The 13,948-nt window shown below is 33.0% G+C and overlaps 1 protein-coding gene across 2 annotated transcripts; it reads left to right on the top strand.

Annotated features, from left to right (window-relative positions):
• The first annotated feature begins 32 nt into the window (after positions 1-32).
• Positions 33-2,671, top strand: LOC117488198. 2 transcript variants are annotated; one of them, XM_034136997.1, is made up of 4 exons: positions 33-508; positions 776-981; positions 1,063-1,177; positions 2,088-2,671. In XM_034136997.1, the coding sequence occupies exons 1-4, from the start codon at positions 71-73 to the stop codon at positions 2,313-2,315; spliced, it is 987 nt and encodes a 328-aa protein (XP_033992888.1). In that variant the 5' UTR covers positions 33-70; the 3' UTR covers positions 2,316-2,671. The 2 variants fall into 2 exon arrangements, with proteins under 2 accessions (XP_033992888.1, XP_033992889.1); XM_034136998.1 differs by having other exon boundaries at positions 2,056-2,211.
• The last annotated feature ends 11,277 nt before the right edge of the window (positions 2,672-13,948 follow it).

The raw sequence follows: 13,948 nt of genomic DNA, 5'->3' as shown, positions 1-13,948 counted from the left end.
GTTTATCTTCAGTCTCTAGCTGTACTCTGTCAGCTGTAATAGATCGTCCTCAGAGGAGAGCCAGCTGATCATGGCGGCTGAATGGATCTGTTTTAAGAAGGAGCATCTGAACCTGGATGACCTGAGAGACAGACCTCAGAGCTCAGGAAACAGTTACCTCTTTAAAAATGGCAGAATCCCAGAATACCCGCGACCAGAGATCCTTGTGAGCCACCTGAAGCACGACACCGACAGACAGGGTTTGGAACGCATCAAGGAGTCCGGAGGCTTCAAGGGAAAACAAGACCTGGTGTGGTGGGGTCTGTCGGTGGGGGGGGAGGAACTCAGATCAGCTGAGCAGCGCCTCCTCCAGGAAACATACCCGGACCGGACAGAGCAGCAGGTCCAGGATCAGCAGAGCTTCCTGGGGGAGTTTGCCTCCTCACCGGCCTTCAAGGAGAGCCCCATGTTCGGATCGTACCAGTTCACCTTCCCCCTTCAGGAGCTGCTGGAGGCCTACAGTCTGCAGGTACTGAGGTGTAGGACTCATGTCAGGGTTTAGGACTCATAATGCTGACTCATGTCAGGGTTTAGGACTCATAATGCTGACTCATGTCAGGGTTTAGGACTCATAATGCTGACTCATGTCAGGATTTAGGACTCATAATGCTGACTCATGTCAGGGTTTAGGACTCATACTGTAATGCTATTCCACGAATTTAAGTTCATCATTTTGTTGAACGACTTTTCCACGTGATTCTGTGATTCTGTGTAAAAGCTCTTCTTCTCTCTCCAGTTTTGCGGCGGTGAGCAGCCCCTCATGCGGGTGTATGAGACCAACCTGTACAAACAGGAAGTGATGTACGTGGTGCTGGTCCACAGTCCGGCCAATCAGGAGCAGTTCTCAGAATATCCTCTTCTGACCGACGACCCAAACGCTGTCTGCTGTTACAGAGATGGCCGCTTCATCTGGAGGCCTGAGGCCATGTGTGAAACTCACAGGTGAGAAAACAACAATGACAGGTAACCTGGGAGGTTCAGACAGGAAATGAGTTATGGATTGACTTCCTGTCTCTCTGTCAGATTCAAGTTGTTCCGGAACGATGAGACTCAGCAGATGGAGGTTCGGCCCTGCAGCCCTGATGAGAACTATGTCTGGGATAATGTGCGCATCGCTCTGCATGTGGAGGAGGACAAGGTGATCACTTCCTCTTTGTCTTCTTGTCCACAGCTCAGCGTCAGGCTTTCTCTACATTTTCAAGGCTTTTATTGTCATGTGTTCAGAGCTACAGTGTAGATATGTCTGAAAATATGTATGAAAATCTGAGGTCACAGGCTCCTCCAACAGAGCAACACAAGTAAGTGCAAGTAATACAATAACATAGAATAGAAATAGTGCAAGAAGAGTCTGTATACAAGTGATTGGAATGTGATATATTAGATAAATCATTTGTAAGTTGCAAACAGATGAATGTTATGAATGTTCTTTCAAAAGTGCAGGTGTTTAACAGTCTGATGGCCTGTGGGATGAAACTGTCCCTGGATATACATTTCATATATTTATATATTTCCAGGATAACTTTGTAGGACTGACCAGAGTGGATCTGGTGACTCATTTCAGAGCTCAGTTTGATATCAAGGGAGGCGCAGTGGATAGAGCCTTTGTATGGGGATCAGGGGGTCAAAGGTTCAAACCCCACTGCAGTCAGCATGTCGTTGTGTCCCTGAGACACTTCACCCCAAAGTGCTCCTGTGGGGATTGCCCACAGTATTGAGTATGTAAGTCGCTTTGGATAAAAGCGTCTAACAAGTGACATGTAATGTAATGTAATGTCAGCTCCTTTTCTCAGAAGCACCTAGTGCCACTGTTCCACCAAGCCGGTTCCAGGGCCGGTTCCGTACTCTTATCAGGGTCAAAAAACGGGCACTAAAAAAGTGAAAGTTGTGTTATTAACACATTGACTTTGACCGTCCTAATAATTATTTATAATTAATTATGAATACAAAAATGATTTTGAACGTGTTCCCAGAGGCTCATGGGAGTTGTAGTTAATGATGGGGTCCATGTTGTTCCAGATGTTGCTGAATCTGAGCTCTGCCTGTTTCAGCTGCTGGAGTTCGATCCGGTCCGACTGAGAGAGAAACTGAAGTTCTGCAAAGGAGAAATACCTCGCCACGCTAATGTCAATTTGGATCCCAATGAACTTCTGGAGAGAATTTGGCCTGAAGACCCCTCCCCACTGCAGAGAGATGAAGACCCCTCCCCACTGCAGAGAGATGAAGACCCCTCCCCACTGGAGAGAGATGAAGAGCAGGACATTAATAAAGCAGAATAGATCAGAGTTTAGATAAGCACATCCTGCCTTCACTGAACTAACATTACATTCAGAGTTGGAGCTAAATATTGGTTTATGTTATTTTATAAGTAAACGTTTATTTTCTGGCCCTTTTTGTTTTAGTGAATGAATCATTAATTATCGTAATAATTGTAGTTGCAGTAGTTCTGCTTTTATTTTGAAGGAGGTGTGAGCTCCTGGTGATTAGTATATATTGATCACAGGTTGGGGGGGGGGGGGGACGCACCAGTTTGAGCGTATGGTTTTCTACAAGGAGCGACAGCCAGAGAGGGAGAAAGGTGAAAATCATTGTTCTCTGTATTTGATTGGAATACTACAATAAACGGATGAAAGGATCTTCTGCCTGGACATTGGACTTTATTCCCTGCGTAACATTTGCTTTCTGGGCCCAGCGGCAGTTTGAGTTTAAGTTAGTTTATTATTGTATTTCTTTAGTTAGCCGTAGCATTCAGGATGATCAGGAAACACCAAACCAAGGGTCCAAATCTGGCCAGGACACTTTGGGGAAATATCTAACAGGAACATTTTGATTTCATTAGATCACATTATTCACACTTATATCAATAATCAGGGTTTTTAAGACTTACATATAAATATTCTAAATAACTAATACAAAAAGTACATATAAATAATGTAAATAAATACCACATATAAATATGTATAAGCAGGCAGCATACTGTAAGTTTAGGAGTATTAAAGGAGTGAAATAACTACAGATATTATGGGATTAAGATGAAACATGGTTCATATTCAGGAGCATTTATCTTCAGGTTAAAATGTTAAAGTGTCTCATTTATTGATAACAATTAAACCTAATATTAGTTGTAACTCTGGTGGAATCAGTAGAAAATATACTTTTCCAATATCATCTAAAAGATGGACGTTTTTAGGAAAATGTAAATGTAATTAATATAAATGAAATGACACTCCATATTTTAAACGTGATGCCGCCCCCTGCTGGCTCTCATAATACTACACTGTGTACATACTCTGTTACAGTGAAAGTACTAACACTACACTGTATTAATACTGTGTTACAGTAAAAGTACTAACACTACACTGTATTAATACTCTGTTACAGTAAAAGTACTAACACTGCACTGTATTAATACTCTGTTACAGTAAAAGTACTAACACTACACTGTATTAATACTCTGTTACAGTAAAGTACTAACACTACACTGTATTAATACTCTGTTACAGTAAAAGTACTAACACTACACTGTATTAATACTCTGTTACAGTGAAAGTACTAACACTACACTGTATTAATACTCTATTACAGTGAAAGTACTAACACTACACTGTATTAATACTCAGTTACAGTGAAAGTACTAACACTACACTGTATTAATACTCTGTTACAGTGAAAGTACTAACACTACACTGTATTAATACTCTGTTACAGTGAAAGTACTAACACTGCACTGTATTAATACTCTGTTACAGTGAAAGTACTAACACTGCACTGTATTAATACTCTGTTACAGTGAAAGTACTAACACTGCACTGTATTAATACTCTGTTACAGTAAAAGTACTAACACTACACTGTATTAATATTCAGTTACAGTGAAAGTACTAACACTACACTGTATTAATATTCAGTTACAGTGAAAGTACTAACACTACACTGTATTAATATTCAGTTACAGTGAAAGTACTAACACTACACTGTATTAATATTCAGTTACAGTGAAAGTACTAACACTACACTGTATTAATATTCAGTTACAGTAAAAGTACTAACACTACACTGTATTAATATTCAGTTACAGTAAAAGTACTAACACTACACTGTATTAATACTCTGTTACAGTAAAAGTACTAACACTACACTGTATTAATATTCAGTTACAGTAAAAGTACTAACACTACACTGTATTAATACTCTGTTACAGTAAAAGTACTAACACTACACTGTATTAATATTCAGTTACAGTGAAAGTACTAACACTACACTGTATTAATACTCTGTTACAGTAAAAGTACTAACACTACACTGTATTAATATTCAGTTACAGTGAAAGTACTAACACTACACTGTATTAATATTCAGTTACAGTAAAAGTACTAACACTACACTGTATTAATATTCAGTTACAGTGAAAGTACTAACACTACACTGTATTAATATTCAGTTACAGTAAAAGTACTAACACTACACTGTATTAATATTCAGTTACAGTAAAAGTACTAACACTACACTGTATTAATATTCAGTTACAGTGAAAGTACTAAGACTACACTGTATTAATACTCTGTTACAGTAAAAGTACTAACACTACACTGTATTAATACTCTGTTACAGTGAAAGTACTAACACTACACTGTATTAATACTCTGTTACAGTAAAAGTACTAACACTACACTGTATTAATACTCTGTTACAGTAAAAGTACTAACACTACACTGTATTAATACTCTGTTACAGTAAAAGTACTAACACTACACTGTATTAATACTCTGTTACAGTGAAAGTACTAACACTACACTGTATTAATACTCTGTTACAGTGAAAGTACTAACACTACACTGTATTAATACTCTGTTACAGTGAAAGTACTAACACTACACTGTATTAATACTCTGTTACAGTGAAAGTACTAACACTGCACTGTATTAATACTCTGTTACAGTGAAAGTACTAACACTGCACTGTATTAATACTCTGTTACAGTGAAAGTACTAACACTACACTGTATTAATACTCTGTTACAGTGAAAGTACTAACACTACACTGTATTAATACTCAGTTACAGTGAAAGTACTAACACTACACTGTATTAATACTCTATTACAGTGAAAGTACTAACACTACACTGTATTAATACTCTGTTACAGTGAAAGTACTAACACTGCACTGTATTAATACTCTGTTACAGTGAAAGTACTAACACTGCACTGTATTAATACTCTGTTACAGTGAAAGTACTAACACTGCACTGTATTAATACTCTGTTACAGTAAAAGTACTAACACTACACTGTATTAATATTCAGTTACAGTGAAAGTACTAACACTACACTGTATTAATATTCAGTTACAGTGAAAGTACTAACACTACACTGTATTAATATTCAGTTACAGTGAAAGTACTAACACTACACTGTATTAATACTCTGTTACAGTAAAAGTACTAACACTACACTGTATTAATACTCTGTTACAGTGAAAGTACTAACACTGCACTGTATTAATACTCTGTTACAGTGAAAGTACTAACACTGCACTGTATTAATACTCTGTTACAGTGAAAGTACTAACACTGCACTGTATTAATACTCTGTTACAGTAAAAGTACTAACACTACACTGTATTAATATTCAGTTACAGTAAAAGTACTAACACTACACTGTATTAATATTCAGTTACAGTGAAAGTACTAACACTACACTGTATTAATACTCTGTTACAGTAAAAGTACTAACACTACACTGTATTAATATTCAGTTACAGTGAAAGTACTAACACTACACTGTATTAATATTCAGTTACAGTAAAAGTACTAACACTACACTGTATTAATATTCAGTTACAGTGAAAGTACTAACACTACACTGTATTAATATTCAGTTACAGTAAAAGTACTAACACTACACTGTATTAATATTCAGTTACAGTGAAAGTACTAACACTACACTGTATTAATATTCAGTTACAGTAAAAGTACTAACACTACACTGTATTAATACTCTGTTACAGTGAAAGTACTAACACTACACTGTATTAATACTCTGTTACAGTAAAAGTACTAACACTACACTGTATTAATATTCAGTTACAGTAAAAGTACTAACACTACACTGTATTAATATTCAGTTACAGTAAAAGTACTAACACTACACTGTATTAATATTCAGTTACAGTAAAAGTACTAACACTACACTGTATTAATACTCTGTTACAGTGAAAGTACTAACACTACACTGTATTAATACTCTGTTACAGTAAAAGTACTAACACTACACTGTATTAATACTCTGTTACAGTAAAAGTACTAACACTACACTGTATTAATACTCTGTTACAGTAAAAGTACTAACACTACACTGTATTAATACTCTGTTACAGTAAAAGTACTAACACTACACTGTATTAATACTCTGTTACAGTAAAAGTACTAACACTACACTGTATTAATACTCTGTTACAGTGAAAGTACTAACACTACACTGTATTAATACTCTGTTACAGTAAAAGTACTAACACTACACTGTATTAATACTCTGTTACAGTAAAAGTACTAACACTACACTGTATTAATATTCAGTTACAGTAAAAGTACTAACACTACACTGTATTAATATTCAGTTACAGTAAAAGTACTAACACTACACTGTATTAATACTCTGTTACAGTAAAAGTACTAACACTACACTGTATTAATACTCTGTTACAGTAAAAGTACTAACACTACACTGTATTAATATTCAGTTACAGTGAAAGTACTAACACTACACTGTATTAATATTCAGTTACAGTAAAAGTACTAACACTACACTGTATTATTACTCTGTTACAGTGAAAGTACTAACACTACACTGTATTAATACTCAGTTACAGTGAAAGTACTAACACTACACTGTATTAATATTCAGTTACAGTAAAAGTACTAACACTACACTGTATTAATATTCAGTTACAGTGAAAGTACTAACACTACACTGTATTAATACTCTGTTACAGTGAAAGTACTAACACTACACTGTATTAATACTCTGTTATAGTAAAAGTACTAACACTACACTGTATTAATATTCAGTTACAGTAAAAGTACTAACACTACACTGTATTAATATTCAGTTACAGTAAAAGTACTAACACTACACTGTATTATTACTCTGTTACAGTAAAAGTACTAACACTACACTGTATTAATATTCAGTTACAGTGAAAGTACTAACACTACACTGTATTAATATTCAGTTACAGTGAAAGTACTAACACTACACTGTATTAATATTCAGTTACAGTGAAAGTACTAACACTACACTGTATTAATACTCTGTTACAGTAAAAGTACTAACACTACACTGTATTAATACTCTGTTACAGTGAAAGTACTAACACTACACTGTATTAATACTCTGTTACAGTGAAAGTACTAACACTACACTGTATTAATACTCTGTTACAGTAAAAGTACTAACACTACACTGTATTAATACTCTGTTACAGTGAAAGTACTAACACTGCACTGTATTAATACTCTGTTACAGTGAAAGTACTAACACTGCACTGTATTAATACTCTGTTACAGTGAAAGTACTAACACTGCACTGTATTAATACTCTGTTACAGTAAAAGTACTAACACTACACTGTATTAATATTCAGTTACAGTAAAAGTACTAACACTACACTGTATTAATATTCAGTTACAGTGAAAGTACTAACACTACACTGTATTAATACTCTGTTACAGTAAAAGTACTAACACTACACTGTATTAATATTCAGTTACAGTGAAAGTACTAACACTACACTGTATTAATATTCAGTTACAGTAAAAGTACTAACACTACACTGTATTAATATTCAGTTACAGTGAAAGTACTAACACTACACTGTATTAATATTCAGTTACAGTGAAAGTACTAACACTACACTGTATTAATACTCTGTTACAGTAAAAGTACTAACACTACACTGTATTAATACTCTGTTACAGTAAAAGTACTAACACTACACTGTATTAATACTCTGTTACAGTAAAAGTACTAACACTACACTGTATTAATACTCTGTTACAGTGAAAGTACTAACACTGCACTGTATTAATACTCTGTTACAGTAAAAGTACTAACACTACACTGTATTAATACTCTGTTACAGTGAAAGTACTAACACTACACTGTATTAATACTCTGTTACAGTAAAAGTACTAACACTACACTGTATTAATACTCTGTTACAGTAAAAGTACTAACACTACACTGTATTAATACTCTGTTACAGTGAAAGTACTAACACTACACTGTATTAATACTCTGTTACAGTAAAAGTACTAACACTACACTGTATTAATACTCTGTTACAGTGAAAGTACTAACACTACACTGTATTAATATTCAGTTACAGTAAAAGTACTACCACTACACTGTATTAATACTCTGTTACAGTAAAAGTACTAACACTACACTGTATTAATACTCTGTTACAGTGAAAGTACTAACACTACACTGTATTAATACTCTGTTACAGTAAAAGTACTAACACTACACTATATTAATACTCTGTTACAGTAAAAGTACTAACACTACACTGTATTAATACTCTGTTACAGTGAAAGTACTAACACTACACTGTATTAATACTCTGTTACAGTAAAAGTACTAACACTACACTGTATTAATACTCTGTTACAGTAAAAGTACTAACACTACACTGTATTAATATTCAGTTACAGTAAAAGTACTAACACTACACTGTATTAATATTCAGTTACAGTGAAAGTACTAACACTACACTGTATTAATATTCAGTTACAGTAAAAGTACTAACACTACACTGTATTAATACTCAGTTACAGTAAAAGTACTAACACTACACAGTATTAATATTCAGTTACAGTGAAAGTACTAACACTACACTGTATTAATATTCAGTTACAGTAAAAGTACTAACACTACACTGTATTATTACTCTGTTACAGTGAAAGTACTAACACTACACTGTATTAATACTCAGTTACAGTGAAAGTACTAACACTACACTGTATTAATATTCAGTTACAGTAAAAGTACTAACACTACACTGTATTAATATTCAGTTACAGTAAAAATACTAACACTACACTGTATTAATACTCTGTTATAGTAAAAGTACTAACACTACACTGTATTAATATTCAGTTACAGTGAAAGTACTAACACTACACTGTATTAATACTCTGTTACAGTGAAAGTACTAACACTACACTGTATTAATACTCTGTTATAGTAAAAGTACTAACACTACACTGTATTAATATTCAGTTACAGTAAAAGTACTAACACTACACTGTATTAATATTCAGTTACAGTAAAAGTACTAACACTACACTGTATTATTACTCTGTTACAGTGAAAGTACTAACACTACACTGTATTAATACTCAGTTACAGTGAAAGTACTAACACTACTGTACACTGTATTAATATTCAGTTACAGTAAAAGTACTAACACTACACTGTATTAATATTCAGTTACAGTAAAAGTACTAACACTACACTGTATTAATACTCTGTTATAGTAAAAGTACTAACACTACACTGTATTAATATTCAGTTACAGTAAAAGTACTAACACTACACTGTATTAATACTCTGTTATAGTAAAAGTACTAACACTACACTGTATTAATATTCAGTTACAGTGAAAGTACTAACACTACACTGTATTAATATTCAGTTACAGTGAAAGTACTAACACTACACTGTATTAATACTCTGTTACAGTAAAAGTACTAACACTACACTGTATTAATATTCAGTTACAGTAAAAGTACTAACACTACACTGTATTAATACTCTGTTATAGTAAAAGTACTAACACTACACTGTATTAATATTCAGTTACAGTGAAAGTACTAACACTACACTGTATTAATATTCAGTTACAGTGAAAGTACTAACACTACACTGTATTAATACTCTGTTACAGTAAAAGTACTAACACTACACTGTATTAATACTCTGTTACAGTAAAAGTACTAACACTACACTGTATTAATACTCTGTTACAGTAAAAGTACTAACACTACACTGTATTAATACTCTGTTACAGTGAAAGTACTAACACTACACTGTATTAATACTCTGTTACAGTGAAAGTACTAACACTGCACTGTATTAATACTCTGTTACAGTGAAAGTACTAACACTGCACTGTATTAATACTCTGTTACAGTGAAAGTACTAACACTGCACTGTATTAATACTCTGTTACAGTGAAAGTACTAACACTGCACTGTATTAATACTCTGTTACAGTGAAAGTACTAACACTGCACTGTATTAATACTCTGTTACAGTAAAAGTACTAACACTACACTGTATTAATACTCTATTACAGTGAAAGTACTAACACTACACTGTATTAATACTCTGTTACAGTGAAAGTACTAACACTGCACTGTATTAATACTCTGTTACAGTGAAAGTACTAACACTACACTGTATTAATACTCTGTTACAGTGAAAGTACTAACACTGCACTGTATTAATACTCTGTTACAGTAAAAGTACTAACACTACACTGTATTAATATTCAGTTACAGTGAAAGTACTAACACTACACTGTATTAATATTCAGTTACAGTGAAAGTACTAACACTACACTGTATTAATATTCAGTTACAGTGAAAGTACTAACACTACACTGTATTAATACTCTGTTACAGTAAAAGTACTAACACTACACTGTATTAATACTCTGTTACAGTGAAAGTACTAACACTTGCACTGTATAATACTCTGTTACAGTGAAAGTAACTAACACTGCACTGTATTAATACTCTGTTACAGTGAAAGTACTAACACTGCACTGTATTAATACTCTGTTACAGTAAAAGTACTAACACTACACTGTATTAATATTCAGTTACAGTAAAAGTACTAACACTACACTGTATTAATATTCAGTTACAGTGAAAGTACTAACACTACACTGTATTAATACTCTGTTACAGTAAAAGTACTAACACTACACTGTATTAATATTCAGTTACAGTGAAAGTACTAACACTACACTGTATTAATATTCAGTTACAGTAAAAGTACTAACACTACACTGTATTAATATTCAGTTACAGTGAAAGTACTAACACTACACTGTATTAATATTCAGTTACAGTAAAAGTACTAACACTACACTGTATTAATATTCAGTTACAGTGAAAGTACTAACACTACACTGTATTAATATTCAGTTACAGTAAAAGTACTAACACTACACTGTATTAATACTCTGTTACAGTGAAAGTACTAACACTACACTGTATTAATACTCTGTTACAGTAAAAGTACTAACACTACACTGTATTAATATTCAGTTACAGTAAAAGTACTAACACTACACTGTATTAATATTCAGTTACAGTAAAAGTACTAACACTACACTGTATTAATATTCAGTTACAGTAAAAGTACTAACACTACACTGTATTAATACTCTGTTACAGTGAAAGTACTAACACTACACTGTATTAATACTCTGTTACAGTAAAAGTACTAACACTACACTGTATTAATACTCTGTTACAGTAAAAGTACTAACACTACACTGTATTAATACTCTGTTACAGTGAAAGTACTAACACTACACTGTATTAATACTCTGTTGCAGTAAAAGTACTAACACTACACTGTATTAATACTCTGTTACAGTGAAAGTACTAACACTACACTGTATTAATACTCTGTTACAGTAAAAGTACTAACACTACACTGTATTAATACTCTGTTACAGTAAAAGTACTAACACTACACTGTATTAATACTCTGTTACAGTGAAAGTACTAACACTACACTGTATTAATACTCTGTTACAGTAAAAGTACTAACACTACACTGTATTAATACTCTGTTACAGTAAAAGGTACTAACACTACACTGTAATTAATATTCAGTTACAGTAAAAGTACTAACACTACACTGTATTAATATTCAGTTACAGTGAAAGTACTAACACTACACTGTATTAATATTCAGTTACAGTAAAGTACTAACACTACACTGTATTATTACTCTGTTACAGTGAAAGTACTAACACTACACTGTATTAATACTCAGTTACAGTGAAAGTACTAACACTACACTGTATTAATATTCAGTTACAGTAAAAGTACTAACACTCCACTGTATTAATATTCAGTTACAGTGAAAGTACTAACACTACACTGTATTAATACTCTGTTACAGTGAAAGTACTAACACTACACTGTATTAATACTCTGTTATAGTAAAGTACTAACACTACACTGTATTAATATTCAGTTACAGTAAAAGTACTAACACTACACTGTATTAATATTCAGTTACAGTAAAAGTACTAACACTACACTGTATTATTACTCTGTTACAGTAAAGTACTAACACTACACTGTATTAATATCAGTTACAGTGAAAGTACTAACACTACACTGTATTAATTATTCAGTTACAGTGAAAGTACTAACACTACACTGTATTAATATTCAGTTACAGTGAAAGTACTAACACTACACTGTATTAATACTCTGTTACAGTAAAAGTACTAACACTACACTGTATTAATACTCTTTTACAGTGAAAGTACTAACACTACACTGTATTAATACTCTGTTACAGTGAAAGTACTAACACTACACTGTATTAATACTCTGTTACAGTAAAAGTACTAACACTACACTGTATTAATACTCTGTTACAGTGAAAGTACTAACACTGCACTGTATTAATACTCTGTTACAGTGAAAGTACTAACACTGCACTGTATTAATACTCTGTTACAGTGAAAGTACTAACACTGCACTGTATTAATACTCTGTTACAGTAAAAGTACTAACACTACACTGTATTAATATTCAGTTACAGTAAAAGTACTAACACCACTGTATTAATATTCAGTTACAGTGAAAGTACTAACACTACACTGTATTAATACTCTGTTACAGTAAAAGTACTACACTACACTGTATTAATATTCAGTTACAGTGAAAGTACTAACACTACACTGTATTAATATTCAGTTACAGTAAAAGTACTAACACTACACTGTATTAATATTCAGTTACAGTGAAAGTACTAACACTACACTGTATTAATATTCAGTTACAGTGAAAGTACTAACACTACACTGATTAATACTCTGTTACAGTAAAAGTACTAACACTACACTGTTTAATTACTCTGTTACAGTAAAAGTACTAACACTACACTGTATTAATACTCTGTTACAGTGAAAAGTACTAACACTACACTGTATTAATACTCTGTTACAGTGAAAGTACTAACACTGCACTGTATTAATACTCTGTTACAGTAAAAGTACTAACACTACACTGTATTAATACTCTGTTACAGTGAAAGTACTAACACTACACTGTATTAATACTCTGTTACAGTAAAAGTACTAACACTACACTGTATATACTCATGTTACAGTAAAGTACTAACACTTACACTGTATTAATACTTCATGTTCCAGTGAAAGTACTAACACTACACTGTATTAATACTTGTTACAGTGAAAGTCTAAAACAACACTGTATTAATACTCTGTACAGTAAAGATTATAACACTACACTGTATTAATACTCGGTTACAGTGAAAGACTAACACTACACTGTATAATACTCTATTTCCAGTGCAAAGTACTAACACTACACTGTATTATACTCTGTTTACAGTAAAAGTACTAACACTACCTGTATTAATACTCTGTTACAGTGAAAGTACTAACACTACACTGTATTAATACTCTGTTAGTAAAAGTCTAACACTACACTTATTAATACTCCTGTTACAGTAAAAGTACTAACACTACACTGTATTAATACTCTGTTACAGTGAAAGTACTAACACTACACTGTATTAATACTCTGTTACAGTAAAAGTACTAACACTACACTGTATTAATACTCTGTTACA

The sequence above is a fragment of the Trematomus bernacchii genome, unplaced genomic scaffold, assembly GCF_902827165.1.
Source record: "Trematomus bernacchii unplaced genomic scaffold, fTreBer1.1, whole genome shotgun sequence".
NCBI lineage: Eukaryota > Metazoa > Chordata > Actinopteri > Perciformes > Nototheniidae > Trematomus > Trematomus bernacchii.
Note: the sequence above shows the minus strand (reverse complement) of the source record. Positions and strands in the feature narration are given on the sequence as shown.